Source organism: Sorex araneus, chromosome X (genome assembly GCF_027595985.1).
Source record: "Sorex araneus isolate mSorAra2 chromosome X, mSorAra2.pri, whole genome shotgun sequence".
Taxonomy (NCBI): Eukaryota; Metazoa; Chordata; class Mammalia; order Eulipotyphla; family Soricidae; genus Sorex; species Sorex araneus.
The window spans coordinates 263,078,858-263,098,975 of record NC_073313.1 but is presented as its reverse complement, the minus strand read 5'-3'; the positions used below and the strand labels follow the sequence as shown (position 1 = coordinate 263,098,975).

The window sequence follows — 20,118 nt, the reverse complement described above, 5'->3', positions numbered from 1 at the left end:
GGCATTGAGGTCTGACCTGACCCTACCTTACTTCCGTCCACCCCTGTCACTCTTCCCCAGAGCCCAGGGGAAGAGTGAAGGAAGGAAATTCCCCTTTTATAGCTTTTTAGCTGGGGGAGGGGGTGGAGGTGAGCTGTCTCCTGGGGTATGTTGGGCGGGAAGATTGAGGGTCACCAAGAGATGATTGTATCTTGATTGTTTTGGTTATTGGGTCATGTCTTGGCATTGGGGTCTCCTGACCTTAGCTCATTTCCGTCCATCCCTCTCACTCTTCCCCAGAGCCCAGGGTCTGTGTACTCACACACTCCCCAGAAACACGATGCCCTTCTGCCCACTCCTTCTCATGCCCCCAGCCGGCTCCCTTCCATGTTCTTTTATTTTAAAAACTTTTCTTTGGACTAGCCTGACTTTTCTAAACCCAAGGCCATACTACTCAGGGAATTTTTTTTTTTTGGTCCAACTTAATTACCAGCAGGGGGTGGTAGCCACATTTTCCACAGGCGCCTTCTCTTTGGGAAGGGAAGGACTTTTTATTGAAACAGTTCAGTTTGGGTTCTTTGGCATGGCTTGTAAAGGGTGCCTTGACATTTCCATAAAGACTTTTAAATGTTACTCTTGCTGAAGAAACAGTTTTAGAATATGAAACCTTTATCTTTTTTTTTCTTCCCCCAAGGAAGAAAAACATCACCAACTTAATTATCCCTGCAAAATAACTTCCTCGTTTGCTTTTCATGTTGCCAGTGGAAAAAAGATAATGATACTGTTTTCGAAAAATGAAAAACAATTATGGGTGATTTCATGATCCTTGCTTTTGGGTTTTGCTTATGTAAATAACACCTCGATTCAGAGGTCAAAGATGCTTGTAGGGGTCCGTATTACCCTTACAAGTTGATTTTTAAAAAGATCAACTAGGAGAGCAAGGACGACTGAGAAGCTGTGGGTACTATAGTCGTTCCAAACTGCAAAGTAGCCCAGAGACACTAAACTTTTTTAATATATAGATGTGTAAAACTGTAATAAAACTGACAAAGTGTGCCATCTTCCCTGATAACAAATTAAGAGTGTGGGCCAATATTGTTAACAGTATACGTAGAGCCACACAGCAGAGCTCTAGAATTTATTTTCCTTCTATGTAACTGAAGCTCGAACTCCACTTGTCAGACACTTCTCATCCCCATCTCCCCAGCCCATGGCGACCAGCCTTCTCTGCTGCCTGTGTGTGTTGGACTCTTGAGTTCCTCCTCACCATGAGATCATGAGGTTTTTCCTCCTCCTGTGATGGCTTAACTTATTAAGCATTGGCCCGTAAGCTCTGTCCATGTGAGAGCAATATGACAGGAATCCCTCATTTTTCAAGACTGAGTAATATTCCTTTTCCCATAGAAGCCACATTTACTTTTTCCATGCTTCCATGGATGGGAAGTGGGGCTGCTTCTCACTCTCTGCTCTTACAAATAAGGGTGCCATGAACAGAGCACTTCAACTTCAAGATCTGATTATCCATTCTTTTGGATAAATCCTGTACAAGTGGGATGGTAGACCATTAGGTAGTTCTAGTTTTAATTTTTCAAAAAATGTTTTTTGTTGCTTGTAGCAGCAATACCATTTTTTGCCATTTGCCATCCCCACCAGCAGTGCATAAGGATTTTAATTTCTCCACATCCTTTTTGTGCTTGATACTCTTCTTTCTCTCCTGAGCTCTGTCTTCCTCCCTTCCCCCCAATGGCCATCCTAATAGGTGTAAGATGACACCAGGTTTTCATTTGCATTTCCCCAATTATTAATCATACTGTGAGCATTTTTTCCATATTCCTGTCGGCCGATTGTATTACCTTACCCATTCCTAAAATTCCATTTGGTGTGGAGTGAAAATGTGAGGTTATAAAACTCCCGGAAGGAAATATGGGGAGAAGGCTTCATTATTGATGATTTCTTGAATATTGTACTAAAAGTGTAGACCACCAAAGGAAAACTAGGCAAATGGGACTCTCTCAAACTCAAAGGGTAGCAATGGAAGCAATTAAGAGTGAAAGGCAGCCGAGGGAAATAGAAAGTGTTTGCACAGCAAATATTTGCTAAGGGGTTAATACCCAAAACCATTGCACAGAGACGTTTTCTTGTCCGTATAGATCAGGAGTTGGCACACCTGATCTATAGGGGCCAGAAAGTAGAAATTTGGGGCTCTGTGTGTCATATGGTCAAAGTTATAAGTACTACTGAATCTGACTTTTTGGCATAAAAGCAGCCATAGACAATGCAAACTGGCTGTGTGGCTGTGTCCCAATAAAACTTCATTTGCACCAGCCGACTTCCATGCCTTTCACCTGTGGGACATAGTTTCTTGATCCCTGACCTAGGACAGGGCCTTACACTTCCCACTCGGGGCCCATTTGTGCCTGAGAAATGCAACCTAGACATGTGCGGCCGGCATCACCTCATGTTCCCTGCACACTAGATATTGGATTCATTTTGGTTCTTTGAATGTTCAAAATCCTCTTACTGGGGTCAAAATTTGCAGGCCCATCCATTCGCCATTCATTTGTGTGATCCACAGTTTGAGAAGGGGGTGGGGGTGGTGGGGGCTCTTGAGTAGGTCTCTCTCTCTCTCTCTCTCTCTCTCTCTCTCTCTCTCTCTCTCTCTTGCTCTCTGGCTCTGAGATATCATGCTGGACTGTGCCTTGTGGAGTCTTAGCTGGGGCCAGTCACACCCGCTGCCTCTTCCTTCTACCGGTGAGCACCAAAAATGCGTCTGCCCGTGGATACCCTTCTGCTGGGAGTTCAGAGCATCTGTGGTTGAGAATCTCTGGTGTTAAGGATATGATCTGGCCAAGTGGAGGAGGACCAAGTTCCCGAAGGCTGCACGAAGGGGGCCAGTCAGATAAATCCTCTTCCATGTCAGTCTGTGGGAGGGCGGGGTCCCCTCAGACTGAGAGCACTGTCTGTGTCTAGTAAGAGGTTCAGAACCAACTGGAGTGGAAGACGCACTCAAAGAGGGACCTGTCCACTGATGCCAACCTGGGCCTGACCTATTTGGAAGAGGCAGATGTAGTTCTTCCACAGATGAGCTATCGAGGTTCCTGCTGGTTTCAGCCTATCTCCCCTCTTCAGAAAAACAATGGCCTCGTACCTTCCCAGAAATCCACATTATTTTTAAGAGAACAAATGGAAACACCCCTAGTTGCACCCACATTTACTTCTACCCCCCTCTGGATGATTCCAGTGCCCCCCTTTACCAACAGGGGTGCAGTGTCTCCCACTTTGAGAAAGCTGGCATTAGCATGGACAAATGTCACCTTCTGGGACGGCAGTGAGTGGTGAAGCTGGAAGAAAGCTGAGAGTTGTCATTTCTGCATGTGCATGATTTGCTTTCTTGGCCTCTCTGAGTTCTAGACCCCGCCCAGGCACGGGGCTCGCTTGGTCCTCGTTGTTCAGACGGGGCCAGATGTAAGCAGCTGGCTTCCACCTCAGCTGGGCAGGAGCAGAGGTTTTTGAAAGTGTAAAGCAGCATCACAGGTGCGACTCAGCAAGAAAGCTGTCTCCTCGTCCTTCAGCACAAACACCTGTTCTGCAAATAAGAGAGTCTGGCTCACGGTTACTGAGAAAGTGTGGGTTTCTTTTCCCTGACTCTTTTGAGTAATGGAAAAATCAAGTACAAGGGAGAATATTTGAATTGAGAGAATCCTAGTGTGTGTGTGTGTGTGTGTGTGTGTGTGTGTGTGTGTGTGTGTGTGTGTTTCTGTTCAGGGGTTACCCCTGACTCTTTGCTTAGTGATTACTCCTGGCGGTGCTTGGGGGACCATATGGGATGCCAGGGATAGAACCCAGGTTGGCCCTATGCAAGGCAAACGCCCTCCCTGCTATGTTATTGCTCTGGCTCCTGAGACAATACTCATTTAAAAAATGCTCTAATCATAGTCTCCACGTTTTCTCAGGAGTTTCTGTGAAGTCTCGTGAGCTTTGTTCCCTCACCAGAAGAGTAACGGGAACCCATATTTACACCCCCTTCTCGAATCCTCTCTTGCTGGATATAATTTTCCAGCTGCTTAGAAGAACTGATGTCCACACCGCTGGGCCGGCTCTTGCTCCTAAGGCCTGTCCAGGTCTGTCTCCCACAGCCCCTCCAAGTGTTCTGATCCCCCACCCCCAGCCCTCAGGCCCGAGCAACAGGGAGGAGGGCTCTGAAGGAAGTTGTGATCGTTTCTTATATTGAGGGCACGGAAAAGCTGTCTTGGCGTCTGTCAGCACTAGACCAGAGTCCTTCCTCTCATCCTTGGTTCATTCCTGTTGGCTCTTGTTTTGTTTCTGTTTTTGAGTTTGGAGGTCACAGCCTGTGGTGCTCAGGGGTTATTCCTGGCTCTGCTCAGGAGTGACCTCTGGCAATGCTCAGCCTGCCGGGGATGGCCCTAGGGTCCTCCACATGGTGGACAAGGGCCTTACTTAGCCCTGCACTATCTCTCCGGCACCTCCCATTGGTTTGAACCAATTTCCGTGTGCCGGCAGTGATGACAGCCACTCGGCAGGGACCTCGTCCTTCCTGACACTAGCCATGAGGCTGGCTTCTGACTTAGCCTTTATGCCACTGAGGGAAAACCTTTTCCTGCCCGTCCTTCCAGTCAGTCTTCCTGGGAATCCACCCGTGGCAGGATCCCTCTGACCGGGCCTTATATTCCAACGGGCGCCCAACTGCTTTGCTCACGGCAGGTCCTGGGTGGGTCTCACTGTCCCCCGGGTTGACCATAGGCCTCTCTCCCTGTGTCACAGGTTACCACGGCCTCTACTGCGAGGAGGAGTACAACGAATGCCTGTCCGCGCCCTGCCTGAACGGTGCCACCTGCCGGGACCTGGTCAATGGCTACGAGTGTGTGTGCCTGGCGGAGTACAAAGGTGAGAGGGGCGGCCGTGGGGCCAGCTGCCACCACAGTGGCTCTCGATGACATGCCCAGGCTTCCCCACTTAAAGGCACAAACTCCTGACTGGTGCTTGACATGCCGTCAAATTTTGCCCCCCCCCCCCAAATCCCTGGAATTCCCTCCTGATGACCAAGAGATGTCTGTCTCTCTGGCCCTGCCCCTCGTATATGTTGGCTCCCTTCTCTGTGCTGTGGGCCGTGTGAAAAGTGGCCAATGGGCAGTCGTAGTTGGTGGATGTTTAATCCCATTTCAGGGGACACGTGGCAGAAACGAAGGAAGAGGATGTGCTTGTGGTTTCTGATTCTGCTGGGGGCATGTCAAAAGAGAGATGGCCTGCCCCCCTTTATTGCTTTGGTTTCATTCCCTCTGGAGTGGTACCCAGTAACTTGAATTTCCAGAACATTCTTGATTGATGATGATGGGCTGAGTCATGGTCCATCTTTTGAGAACCCCGCCCCCTCACAATTATCTGCAGCCACAACCACTGAAGGTCTGTTCTCTTTTATATTAGCCAATTTTGTGCTCACTATCCCTCTTCCATATAAGATCTAAATTCCAGTTCCTCTATTTTTGTGGGAACTTCTTTTTTCAGTTACTTTATCTCTCTCATGACTCATCAGGAAGATAGATCCCTGGTGAAGAATCTCAGACTCAACTAAGGTTTGGGGTTCTTTCAAAAAGGGTGTGGGTTTGTGAACCTTTACTTACAACTGGACTCTAACATAGACGGGGTTTAGGAGACAACTGAGCATTTAGTGACCAGCTAACCCCAAAAGACCCTTGAGTGCAGGGAGAGGAAGTCCATGCTGACAGTGGACCCCATGAGGTCGGGAGCTCTTGGAATTTCATGGTTGTGTGGCCATCCCTGAAGAGAAAGGCATTTGGGCTGATCTGGCCCCTTCTTTTATGCACGTGGTTGGTAGAGCCTGGTCTCATCTGCTCAGACATAGAGATTCCTGAACCCCAAACTGGGATATCTCTCTCCTGAGTAGATGGGTCTCGTTCATTTTCTAACACCAGCTGAGAATCTCTTGTCCCTGAAGGAGATTGGTTCAGCATCACCGCTAAGGGGAACCTATAGCTGCAACTCAACAGGAAACAAAGCCAGGAAATCTTAAAAAAGTGACGTCTGACTACTCTGAACACGCCAGAGAGGAGGCACAAGTGTAATACATAGCATCCAAAATGGAATTGAGTTTTGGGGTAATGAAAAGAAGCAACTGTTTTATGATGAAAGTGGAAAATGTGAGGAACTAGAACCATGAGTTAAAAAAAGGAAATGGGCAAGAAAGATCTTTGTCCATGGGAATGATGGATTCCAGACCAAGGAACATATGGAAATGAAGCGAGGATTAAGTGTGATTAGGAAAAGTCTGTGAACTGAAGACAATGGAAGTTTTCAAGTACACTGGGCTTAGAGTGTCATTGAAATAAATGAAAGAGATGATACACAATTGGAAGTTTTCTGGTAAAATTTCAAATCCAGTGATGAGTTGAAAGCATTTGGGGTTTTGGGAGGTTGTATGTGTGTGTGTGTGTGTGTGTGTGTGTGTGTGTGTGTGTGTGTGTGTGTTGTTTTTCGACAGGTAGTTGGTAGTGCAGGCTACATGTAAGAGGAAGAGAATCAAATCCATACTGCACTGTTCTTCTCTATGATAAAACTGCACACAAAGGAACATTGTTTTCAGTTTTTGAATGAAAGAAAAGAACTTCAAGTTCAAGGACTATTTATATTTGATAATAGAGAAAGATTTTAGACATTCAGAGATTCAGGAAGGATACCAGCATGTACCCCTTTAAAGAATGATTTTTAATGAATTCTAACCGAATTGGAATTGAGTTTAAATGAATCTAGCCAGGGGGAAGAAGATGGAAAACACACTTATTTCATTTAGAGAGGAGCCTGAAGAGGTGACATTAATGTGAATGATAATTTAAAGATGAAGAAGAGCCCCTTAGAAGAAACAGGCATACCCCATATATTGATTATTGTCACTGCATAGTGAATTACTGCAAGACAGCAGTGTGAGTTTGGATGTAAAAGTTTATAGGTCCAGGCATGGATTAATGATTCCCTCTCTATGGTCACAGAAGACCGGGTAAGGTACCGACTAAGCTGAGGAGGGAAGGGGCTGGGTGAGGTACTGACTAAGTTGGGCAGGGAAGTCCCAGGACACCCCCAGGGCCAGCAGGTGACCAGCCCCGGGACACCCCACGGACAGTAGGTGACCAGCCTCAGAGCACCCCACGGACAGCAGGTGACAAGGCCCAAGACAATCTCCATGGACAGCAAGTGGCCAGCCCCAAGACACCCCATGGACAGCAGGTGACCAGACCCAGGAAACCCCACAGACAGCAGGTGACCAGCTCCAGGATACCCTATGGACGGAAGGTGACCAGCCCCAGGACATCCCCACGGATAGCAGGTGACTAGCCCCAGGACAGGTGGGCAGTAGGTGTGCCAGTGCATGGCTGGAGCCTGCTCACAGGCTGAGGAGGGAAGGGGCTGGGTGAGGTTCTGACTAAGCTGAGAACGGAAAGGGTCTGGGTGAGGTACTGACTAAGCTGGGGAGGGAAGGACTTGCATAGGGAAGGGTCAGTTTCTAAATCCCTGAGACCCTGAAACGTTCATGCCCTTGTGGCTGCAGAACTCTTGGCCGCTTGCTTCTGGAAAGCCAGACATGGCGAGAGGAGTTGCCTCTGCTCTAACAGTCTCGATTCGGGGAGGCCAGGGCTCTCAGAATGATGTCACCTGGTCCCGCCAGGCTTTCGGTCAGCTCTTTACTGACCAGAGCTGCATCCCAAAAACCTCCTGCCTTCTGCCATATTCTGTTGGCCAGAAACTCACATCGAAAGGAAGAAATTACCCAAAGGTGTGAGTCAGCCAAGGTCAACAAGGATGTGCCCATAACACCTGTTCTGTGTTTAACAAGAGAGTCCAGGGTCCCTACCAGTGAGTCTCAGTCAACAGGTCAGTGGTTGAATGTAAGGACCCAAGGATGTGTTGTTGCTTGGGCCTGTGTCCTTGGGATTTCCCAGACTCCCTACTGGTGCTGGGGCCTTCAGGGTTGCACCTGGAGATGCTCAGGAGACCTTGTGGTGCTGGGGATTGAACCCAGGCCATGCACTTGCTCCCCATAACTTCTTTACTGCCTCCGAGCCCCATCACACTTACTCCTAAGGGGAAATAGAAATGACCAGACTGAAGGTTCATATTGTTTGATTGGCTGGCGTGATAGCACAGCAGGCGTTCATTTGCCTTGTACTCGGCTGTCCTGAGTTTGATCCCTGGCCCCCCACATGGTCTCCCAAGCCCTGCCAGGGGTGATTCCTGAGTGCAAACCCAGGAATGAACTGCAGTGAACCCTGAGAACCACTGGGTGAGACCCCAAAAACAAGCATAGTGTTTTAGCTAGACCCATAAGCTGGAATGGACAGGGATGGGAGGGACTGAAACACAGGGAAGTGTATTAAAGTTCTCATCCCATAGACTCTTCCCCAGCTAGGCATACAGATGGCCAACGGGCACAGGAAACGATGTTCATCATCCCTTAGTATTGGGGAAATGTGAATTCAGGCCACAGAGATATGGGCTCACAGTTGAGTGGGTGTCCATGACTCAAGAGGAAGTCTTGACGAAGACGTGGGGAGAAAGGAGCCCTCATACCCTGTTAGAGGGAATGTAAATTGGTTTAGCCATTGAAAAGCACATGGAGAGTCCTCCAAGAATTGCACTGTCGCACTGTCATCCCCTTGTTCATCGATTTGCTAGAGCGGGCACCAGTAATGTCTCCATTGTGAGACTTGTTGTTACTGTTTTTGGCATATCAAATACGCCACGGGGAGCTTGCCAGGCTCTGCCATGCGGGCGGGATACTATTGGTAGCTTGCTGGAGTGATAGCACAGCGAGTAGGGTGTTTTCCTTGCACGTGGCCAACCCAGCTTTGATTCCTCCATCCCTCTCGGAGAGCCTCCAAGAATAAAACATGGGAATGAATATGGTCCAGTTTTACTCTTTCTGGATGTTTATCCGAAGAACATGAAAACTAATTCAAAGAGAGACATGATGTTTCTTGTTCATCACAGCATTGTTCTCAAGAGCTGAGACCTGGGAAATGACTTTAGTTGTTGAGTAGTAGATGATAGGATAAAGAAAATGTGTATCTACAGGTCAACATGCAGCTGGAATAATATCTAGCTGTTAAAAATAACAAGTGAAATCCTGCCTTTTGCTGCCACATGCATGGAGGAAAATTAATGCTTAGTGAAGTAAGTCAGATACTAAAAAAATTTTAAAAGATCAAAGAGAAAAAACACAGGATTTTGTTATGTCGGAAAACAAAAACAAACAAAACCTCTTGTATATTATGTAACACTGTAGCACTGTAGTCCCGTTGTTCATCGATTTGCTCAAGTGGGCACCAGTAACGTCTCCGTTGTGAGACTTGTTGTTACTGTTTTTGGCACATCAAATATGCCACGGGTAGCTTGCCAGGCTCTGCTGTGCGGGCAGGATACTCTTGGTAGCTTGCCGGGCTCTCCAAGAGGGGTGGAGGAATTGAACCTGAGTTGGCTATGTGCAAGCCCTACCTGCTGTGCTGACTTAAATTAATAGCAATGAATATATAAATGCCAAAAATGTTGATTTAGAATAAAAGCTTGTATAAAGGCTGTCTGCCTTGTATATTATAAGAACAAAATAGTGGTTTTGGGGGGTGGGGGCCACTGAGAAGGCGGGTCAGTGGTGTGTGCTGAGAGCGTGGACCCTGGTGGGTGTGGGCTTGTCGTTGGGTGCCACACTGGAGAACTCCGTGCCTTCCGTAAAGAGCAAAAACACACGTTGGAAAAGAAAATCTCGTTGCAGTATAGTGGAGGGATTATTTAGTTGGGGCGGATGCATGGACACTTCTAGGGTGAGGCTCGAGTCAGGAGTCAGACTGAGAAGATCAGCCCTAGCAAGGCAGAATGAAGGGGGGATTTCTAAACTCACTGTGATAGGGGATGTCAGAGGGGGGGTGGTGACAGGAAGGACAGAGACATAGGTGGGGTTAGAGCTCCCTCTCCCCCTCTCCTCTTCCCTCCTTCTCTCCTCCCTCTTCCTCACCCCTCCCATATCTTCTCTCCCTCCTTGGCCCCTTTCTTCCCTCTCCCTCTTCCCCTCCCCTCTCCTCTCTCTCTTCCCCTCCCCTCTCCCTCTTCTCCTTCTCCGAACCCCCCTCTCTTCTCTCCCTCCCCCTCTCCCCTCTTCTCCCTCTCCCTCTCTTCTTCCTCTCTCTCCCCCTCCCCTCTTCTATTTTCTCCCTCTTTCTTTCTTCTCCATCCCTCCTCTTCCATCCTGGGGAGGACTTGGTGGGGGAGGAGGGTCCTAGTTCTGTGCCACTCTCTCCTGGGGGTCACTGTCCCTTGGCGGAAGCGTTTTCTCCCCATAGACGTCCTTGGAGGGTGTCAGTATGAAATGAGGCCCCTGCAGTGCCAAGGATACCAGCCACCCCAGTGTACAGGGGGCCTCCACAGTTGCAGCCTGGCAATGCCCACAGGCCCATGTGGTGTTAGGAGTTGAACCCAAGTCAGGCACATACCTGTTTGCTGTGGCTCTGGGGGCCAACCATACAGTTCAGCCTGCCCCATCCCTCATACAAAATCCTTATGTCCAGAAAGGCAGTAACCACATAATTTTCTTTTTTTTTATCTTCAATTTTTACGGATAGGGCTCTATGCTCAGGGATCACTCCTGGTGGTGCACAGAGTTGAAATTGGCCATGCGCAAGTAAGCGTCTCAACCCTGGCACTAGCTCTCTGGCCCTGCTTTCACTTTTAAATTTGCTGCAGTTTTGAGATCTGGGACTTAAACAGGCCAGTGCTCCCGAGCTGCTCTTACTGCCCTTGAGCCTGCTCCCTGACACAGATGAAACCCAGGACACGTCTGGAACGCATTCCCAGGAGGTTTCCTCTGCCGGTGGGACGGAAGCGAAGTGTGAGGAGGAGCCCGATAGTCACCCTCTTTCAGAGACGCTGCAGTGCTGGTCCTCCCTTCAGAGTTGGTCCATGGTGGGACTTGGCAGCTTTGATTACTGTTCATAACCTTGTATTGTCAAAAAAAAAAAAGAGTGGCTGGAGCAATAGCACATCAGGTAGGGCGTTTGCCTTGCACATGACGGACCGACATTTGATTCCCAGCATCCCATATGGTCCCCTGAGCACCACCAGGGGTAATTCCAGAGTACAGAGCCAGGAGTGACCCCTGTGCATCGTCGGGTGTGACCCCCCCAAAAAAAAGATTCAAGTTACAGCAGTGTAATGTGATGATTTTTTATTGCTCCCGAACAAATGAAATGAACGACAATATAGCTGCTGGGAATTTGGGATCCCAAATGTTCATCTTACCTTCTGACAATAAGGTAGCAATAACCATAATAATAGAGGGGGAAAAGGAGAAAATGTGTGTAGCTCATAGCTTTATGACAGAGCACAGGCAAACAGTGGGATCAGCTATGCTCCTATCCTTTACCTGGATTTGTTTGTATTTATTTAGTTTGGGGCCTCCCCAGGGGTGCTCAGGGGCCCCGGGGTAACTCAAGGCTTCCTTGTCTGGTGGTGCAGAACTGGCTGGTGGCTCGAAGCTCTATCCTGGTGGTGCAGAGCTTCACTTAGAAGTGTCAGGGATCAAACCCGGGGAACGTGACTGCAAAGCATGCACTCTGGGTCTTTGTAGCACCCCCCTGGTCCCTCATGTTTGAAAACATCCAAGAGTTTCCAAAAAAACATCCAATTGCATATGCTTGAGCCCATATGCAATTCTGTATTATTTCCTAATAATAATACTATACCTAATACTTAATTATACTATACCTAATACCTAATGATACCATTATGTTTGGGTTGGAGTGATAGCACAGTGGGTAGGGCGTTTGCCTTGCACAAGGCTGACCCAGGTTCAATTCCTCCACCCCTCTCGGAGAGCTCAGCAAGCTACTGAGAGTATCCCGCCTGCACGGCAGAGCCTGGCAAGCTACCCGTGTCATATTCTATATACCAAAAACAGTAACAAGAAGTCTCACAATGGAGACGTTACTGGTGCCTGCTCGAGCAAATCGACGAGCAACGGGATGACAGTGATACAGTGGTACTATTATGTTTGGCATGGCTATGGCTAGGAAGTGTAGCTAGTTCTATCTTAAATGTTGGCGTGATGTTTCCATGAGGTATGGCCTGCCACTCCCTTGTCACTTCTGATGTGAGGCTATTCTAAAGAATTCTAGAAAGAACATCTTCATTCATATTTTCATGCTTGCTGAAGGTTTCTTGAGGGTGATAAGGTCATTTGTTGATATGATCACATTTCACCTAATTGTTTTTAGAAGTCTGCAGAGATTGGGCTGGAGAGCTGGTATAGGTTAAGGTACTTGCCTTGCATGCAGCCAACCTAGACTCAATCCCCTGCACCCCATCATGTCCCCTGAACCCTTCTAGGAGCAAGCCCTGAGCATAAGTGGGCGTAGCCCCGAAACAAAAGACAGATAAAACTACAAAAGTGTTATAAAAAATCATCTTCTTTGACTTGGTCCTTTGGAATACTCCAATATCATCTGTGAACTAGAATTTCAGGGCTGGTTTGTTTTGTAGCTCACACTTCTCAAGTACTGTGATTCAAATAAAATGGCAAAAGTCAGAGTGTCTTCCCTTTTTTTCAGGTTGTTGCTTAACTGGAAAAGCAGAGCGAGGCAGACGCACACAAGCTGTCATGAGGCCCAGGTCGGGGTGTACATTGGCATTTTGGGAATAGTTGAGGGGAAGATTGAGCTCGGGGAGAGGCAAGACCTGGGACAAATTCTTAGTGAAAAAATGAATTTTCATACAATAAGATGATGTCTTCAGGAGGCTGGTAATGTCCAGAGAACACATCAAGGCATTTTTTTCACCTGCCTTCATTTCCCCAGAGACCAACTGATGCTTTTCATTTTCCCCGAATGTTCATCGCGACCCAATCGTGATGACCACCGAGATTCATGGTGACAGCACTCTCTCTTTGAGACCTTGCTCTTTCTAAGGCTAAAATTAACTTCTCTCAAAAAGCCCAATTGGAAAGGAGATGTTTTCAGAAACATTGCCTCTCCATCCCTGAGTATGAAAAGTATGAATTTTTATTAGTTTTGACTGAATTACAGTTTATTTTTGCTTGAGACTAAACATAAGTTTCGTAACAGCGCGTGCTGTGGTCCGTGCCAACGGTGGGTGGGTGTGGGGGGGCGGTGCATGTGTCTCCTCAGACTGGGCTGGAAGCAGGGCTTGCCTCGACCCTACATACACACACACACACACACACACACATACACACACACACAGAGCAAGGGTGTCAGAAGGCGGATTTGGAATGGCCTCAGCCTCCCCTGGCATTGCTGCTGTGTGTCAGCCAAAGTACACTGGCTGTCGCCACTCAGGCAGGAGAGGCCTGTGATGGTCTGTCCCTAATTCCTTCCAGGCCTGAGGCTCCAGCCTGGGCTCCAAAGGATTCAGAGATTCGGGTGGGCGAGGGGCTGGTGATGAAAAGTTATGACTGAACCCAGCAAGCTCAGGGGGGACGAGGCTTTCCACATAGTTTTTTTTTTTGCGTGCAGGACAATAAAGAGGGATTCTGTCCTGGGGGGAAACGGGGTTCAATTTTTTAGCAATAAAAAGGTGAGTTGGGCTCGGCTTTGACGGAACGTGACAGATGAAGACCAGCTGTGGGGGAGGGAGGAGGCGAGGAGGGTGTTTCTGCGGGGAGCAAGGAGGACATGGAACCCTCGGTGCTGTGTGCTCGCTGGGGGCCCTGGTGGGGTGAGGAGAGCAGCACAAGAGTCCAGGAGTGCCTGAGGAGGAGGTTTGATGGGGGGCAGCCTTGGTTTATCAGTGGCATCCTGTCCATTTCGTCTCTATTTAAGGCTCCCTTGGACACTGGCACACAGATAGTCTAGGGCTCTGCATGGCTTAGTGCCAGGAAGTGTCAGTGTCACCAGGGACTTTTAAGACCACCCTTCCTCGGAGTCCTCGTGTTTCTGTGAAGATGAGCTTTTGTCCCGTCTTGCTGCCAGGAAACTCTCAGTTGATCTCATGTGACTATCTTATCTTTTGAGAAAGCAAAATAACAAGGGATAAAATTAGTTTCCCCCTTCTCCCGCCACCCTCCCCCCCTTAAAGAAAAGCCCCAGAAGACTGCAATTGCTCTATTATCTTGGGTGTTTTCATTAGGGTTTGAAGGTTGTAATGTTTAAATATTTAGCCTAGAATTGGCCTTGCAGCCGTATTTGAGAAATGTGGTCATTTGTGTGTTTGTGTATCAGTTATGTTAATGTGATTCAGGCCGGGTTGACAAATGGATTACTAGGAACTCAGGAAAGATCATGCTTACTGGTTCTCACTTAGATATAAAAAAAAATCTTTCATTTTTATTTATTTGTTTTGGTTTGGGGACCACATCTGGAAGTGCTCAGAGCTTGCTTTTGGCTGTGCTTAGGGATCATTACCGGTGATGCTTGGGGGACCACATAGGGTCTTGGTGATTGAACCCTTGTTTGGCTATATGCTAAGGAAGTGCCCTACCTGCTGTATCCCCTCTTGTATCCTGGGAAATCTTTTTAAGATTTCAGATAGCTCTGAACTCTGGGGACTGTGTTTCCCACTACAATTGAAAGCCTTTTTTTGGCACCTGATTCCTCAATTTACCCCATGGGAGCTTGTCAATATGTGAGTTCTTATTTATTTATTTTTTATAAATACTCTGAAGCAGAAAAGCCTCTTTTGCATTTCATTTTTTAAAAAACATTGATCTTGTACTACTTGCAAATCAGAAATCTAGATTTCCAGATGAGGAAGCTAGACACACTCAACGTAAGAATAATTAGTTCACAAATGCCAATCCTTTTTTGGTGTGGGGGCCATAGTTAGTGGTGCTAAGGATTTTCCCAGGCCCTGAACTCAGTGGTCACTCTTGGCAGTGTTTGCTGGGCATCTAACTGAGGTTGGCCAGTGCCTCAGGCAAGTACCTTAGCCCTTGGACTATCTCCCTGGCTCCAGATGACAATGTTTCAATGAAACAAAACATGAACATTGCCAGGAATCTCGGGTTTAAGTATAATAAAGGTCAGGCAAGCTGACTCAAGTGCCCGGAGACAGATAGGGAGCTGGGTCATGGCATCAGGGCCCCGTATGCCAGCAGGCGGGAGGCCAGGAGTCAGGGCACGGGTTGTAGCAGGACAGAAAAGCTAACCAAGAGGCACTTCAGAAAACCATGTGACAGAGCATGTTGTGGGTTGGATGTGAGGAGAAGTGGACGCAACAAACTTAAAGCTCATCCGTTCTATAATGTTTCATCTGGTTCCAACACGTTCTTAGTGTGCCTACAGAGAAGCGGTTCTGTTTCTATGTGCTTATGTTCTCTGACTGCCCAACTCCCATCATGAGCCTCAGCCTTGCTCATGGAGGCACTGGGTAAAAAAAAAATGAGAGCAGAGAATGCCAGCAAAAGTAATTTCAGTGACTACAGGATGAGTCATTGGGTGTGGCCATTCTTTGCACAATATGAGCTAAGTAACAAAGTGGAGAGAAATTAAATAAATACTACTCAGTTACAGTTTATGTGGCTGGCTTTATGCTTGTTTTCCTTGAGGATGTCAGGAAAGGTGGGAATAACATGATATACATCCTTTTATGGGATCTAGTGTCGTTTACTTTTTTTCTCCGAGGAGTCGGGAAATGAGAGATCAACCTATTCATCCATCCTGACACTCTAGAGAAACAACAGCAAAACACATTGGAACTAGCATTGGATTTTTTGAATTTTTTAAAAAATAAAATTATATACTAATACACATATATATTCTCTTTTTTTCTTTATTTAAACACTATGGTTTACAGAGTTGTTCATCATAATGTTGTTACAGCATTCAATATTCCAATCCCAATCCCACCACCACAGGGACATTACCCCCACTGTGTCCCCATTTTCTCAACTGTGAAATCACTGGGCAGCTAGGAAAGTCCCATGACTCTCTCTCAATACCTGCATTTGGTGGTGTCGGGCCGCTTCTCCACCTGGGATGCCATGGGCGGATGAAAGAGGAAATGAGATCCACCAGTCTGATTGATGATCAGTTGCTGTTTATTCCATTCTCCCCACGTGCCTCTTCCAGTCTCACTAAGCTCCCATTCTAGTCTCACACTGCCCCTCATTCCCATCTGCTCCTGTCTCTCCCACTCATCTCTCCGTGCTCCCCTCACAGCCTGGTCTCTCTCCAACTCCCTGCATTGGGGGTAGCCATCACACCCCATCTGGTAGCACAATCAATATATCAAAAGCCCTTCTTCCGCTCAAGGGCAAAATACCACCTAGGGGTGTTTCTCCTCTCCTTAGTCCAATAACTTAATCAACATCTTAATCAACATCTTAATTCTGCTTCTTAATGTTAGTTCTTTTGTATAAATACCATAAGAGATACATTAAGCTTGTAGGGTGGCTCTCTTGGGGGCAACTCGCTATAGATCTCAGACTACAGTGCTCAGGCCAGATTAATCTTTCCTAACCCTAGCAGGCCCCTAATCTAGTCATTACTTTTGGGATCATGACAGAATTTGTCCATGACCATGCTCTTAACGTATAGCTAAGTATTATGGTGCTTTGGCCTGGCCCATTTTGATGCCAGGGTAGCTCACAGCTTGCCCTGGGTCCATCCAGTCCCTCTTTGGGACCCTGCTTTTGGGATGCTAGGAAGTAAGGACAACTGAGGAAACATATGTCTGGGAGTGAATATTATTTGGAGTCAATAAACTCCCAAGTTACAAAAGCATAGCATTAACTGTCTTCTGTGTCTATACAAAAAGAACATTACTCTGAATTAACTATGCAAAGGACTTAAGGAAAAGAGAAAATCAATATTTACAAGTTAACAGAGTCTGATTAGGAGGTAAAGGTGATTTACCAGTTGGGGAAGCAGAGCACAAAGAAAGAGATTACAAATAAACACAGAGGAATGGGAGCACTGTGATGGGAGCAACCCAATAAACCTAGGCTCCCTGCGGCAAGGCAGAAAGGACAACCCAATGTTATCCTATACCCAACCACCCCCCATGCCTGCCCCTTTAGAAGGCCCAAAATAATTTATTTTATATTGCTTGTTACAACTAAATGGCTAGTGGAATTATCAAAAAATACTATCGTAAAAGAAAAGTTGTGAAAATTGTTATATCTCCCCTGGGGGTCATTAAGTCTTTATCTGAGGATTTACTAAGCAGTTTGTTGTTAGTTGACCTTCTGTGTTATTGTTTTTGTTTACTGGGATTGCTAGGCTTCTGTGTTGTTTTCCTATTTAATTCGGTGTGCTCTACTGGGATGTCAGCACTGTGGAATGTTGAAGGTGTCATGTGGCCACATTTGTGGCCAGGTGCTCCACAAACTTTGGGCTCTGTAGAATTGGGCCTAAGAGTTTACGTGACGGTGACTGTGGGGTGTGGGTATAGCTTCCGGAGCTTCCAAAAGCATGTACCTCCAAAGTATGCCCCCCCACTCAAAGAAGACCCCAGAATTCTCAGTCTGAAATCTTGTGTCTCTGGAATTTTCATCAGTTTGGTGTCTTAGCAGAGATTAGTTGAAAAGCAGAGTTGGGTTGTTGGCTCAGCAGCAACTGTGGGGTGTGGGTGTGTATGAGGACTTCAGCAGGGCAGGGACATGGGCTGACCCCTCCCAGGGGTGCCCCATTGTTTTCATCTGGGAGATCAATATTCCCAACAATTTTAGCAGCTTGGCTTGCCATATTTTTCAAGATATAGTCAACACAGACACACACATATGTATATTTAAGGTATCTTTATTTATTATTTGAGGGAGGGATGGGGTCACAATCAATGGAGCTCAGTGGCTATTTCTGGCTCTGTGACCAAGAGTGACCTTTAGCAGTGCTTGGGGAATCATGAATGGTGTTAGAGATTGAGCCTGCTTGGTTCTGTGCAAGGCAGCTACCTTATCTCCTGACTATCTCTCTGACCTGCAAAAAATGATGTATTTTTAATTGTAAGAACATCTAACATGAGAGCTCAAGTTACCCATCCTTTTCTCAGTCTCTCTTCAGATAGAGACTTTTGGGATCCCAGTGCAAACTTGCTTTTTGTCAAAAGATTTTGTAAGTGTCCCCTTTTTGTTCAATGGGTGCTGAACTCCAGACACATGTGCCGATGCCCACGGCCAGTCTCATTGCACCCCAGTGAACCACTGAGCAGACATCAGCTTTCCACAACTGCACTCTGCAGCATCCCCTCCGTGTGTTTGCAAATGATTACCTCACTTTTCACATCGAAGCTGAGAGCGTTTCTCTCCATGTTGTGAGGATCCAGTGAAGGTGCAGACGTAAAACACAAAAGAGAGGTCTGGAGCACTGTCAGTCAGTCTGTTGCCGGGAATGCTGAGTTATCTTTGCAAGTGACATTCGAGTTCCAGGTGACTTCATTGCTCCCACGGTCGGTGGCCAAACTGGGCTCTCTAACAGTTGGACCACAGAGCCTCATCTTCCAGACCCTGCTCGCTGCTTACACCGATCTTAGATGGATGGGTCTGGCTAGTTGCGATTTTCTTTAGAGACTTGGAAAGCATTTGGCCCTGATATGTTTTTGTCTTTTGCAATTTTCTTTGGGCTTTGGGCTACTTGGTCAGAGAAAGTAGAGATGTACAGAGATGTAACTGTTGGGTAGGAATGGAATTGGTTATTCCTCTGAGGGTGCTTCTCACACACACACACACACACACACACACACACACACTCACACACACACACACTCCAGGAATCTGCCTCCATTCTGTGCCCAGCTGCAGGCACACTGTGCTCTCCAAGGCCCTGCGATCTGGTGGTCCCCTTACCGACTCTCCCCTTTGTTCTCTGCAGGGACTCACTGTGAATCCTACAAGGACCCCTGCGCCAACGTCAGCTGTCTGAACGGAGGCACCTGTGACAGCGAAGGCCTGAACGGCACGTGCATTTGCCCTCCTGGCTTCACAGGCAAGTGGTTCTGGGGCTGAGCTCTCACTTTCACCCCAAGATCGTGGCTGTTAATCAAAGGAAAAACCCAGAAACTTCCATCTGTGCATGATGGCAAGTTCTGAATACCATTGCTGTCCTTGACTTTACATGTCTATTAAGTATTTGTTTCATAAACCATAGTTAAAATTCATGTGATTAAAGCATGATACTTTGGTTTCTTTTTCTATTTTCTATTTGAAAGATGGGTGGGAGCGATAGCACAGTGAGTAGGGCATTTGCCTTGCAGCCGACCCAGGTTCAATTCCTCCGCCCCTCTCAGAGAGTCCAGCAAGCTACCGAGATTATCTAGCCCACATGGCAGAGCCTGGAAAGCTACCCGTGGCATATCCAATATGCCAAAAACAGTAACAACGAGTCTCACAATGGAGACATTACTGGTGCCTGCTCAAGCAAATCGATGAGCGACGGGATAACAGTGATAACAGTGAAACAGTGATTTGAAAGATCCTTTATACCAAGACTTTCATCATCATCATCATCATCATCATCATCATCATCATCATCATCATCATCCTGTTGATCATCGAATTTCTCAAGCAGTCTCAGTAATGTCTCCATTCGTCCAAGCCCTGAGATTTTAGAAGCCTCTCTCTACTCGTCCTTCCAGTGATGCTGTACTGGAGGCTCTTAGAGGGTCAGGGGAATGAGACCCAGCTTGTTACTGGTTTTGGCATATTAATACACCATGGGGACCTTGCGAGGCTCTCCCCTGTGGGCAGGAAATTCTCGGTAGCTTGCCAGGTTCTACCAGAGGGAGAAGTAGGCTATAAGATATTGTGCAGCTGCAGAGCGGCCACACACTTCCAGGAGTTTGCTTTTAAGTCTCTGGATGTTGGCCATTGACAGGACTACATGGTGCCGGGGGCAGTCCCTGGGTGTGACCGCCTAGCTACTGGGAAATGGGAAATCTGGGCGGAGCAGGCCCAGTCCCGATCCGAGCAGCCTTGGAGGTCTCAGCCCCAGGTCCCACATACCTGGGTTCCTCAGTTTCCCTCCCCACCCCAAACAGAGTTCCCGGTGACTGAAGACCTCCGGAACCTAGCCACAGCCATACTCAAGGCCCCTCTCCACACATTCGGATAAGCCTCACGCATGAAGGAACCAGCAAAGGAATCCAGGTGTGTGGGACCTGGGGCTGAGACCG

At 47.3% G+C, this 20,118-nt stretch overlaps 1 protein-coding gene across 1 annotated transcript in view; it reads left to right on the top strand.

Annotated features, from left to right (window-relative positions):
* Positions 1-20,118, top strand: part of DNER (delta/notch like EGF repeat containing) — a 337,797-nt gene that overhangs the window by 290,352 nt on the left and 27,327 nt on the right. The window contains exons 9-10 of the mRNA XM_055122261.1: positions 4,762-4,884; positions 18,819-18,932. Coding sequence (XP_054978236.1) covers positions 4,762-4,884; positions 18,819-18,932 — 237 coding nt within the window. The remainder of the gene's footprint in view (positions 1-4,761; positions 4,885-18,818; positions 18,933-20,118) is intronic.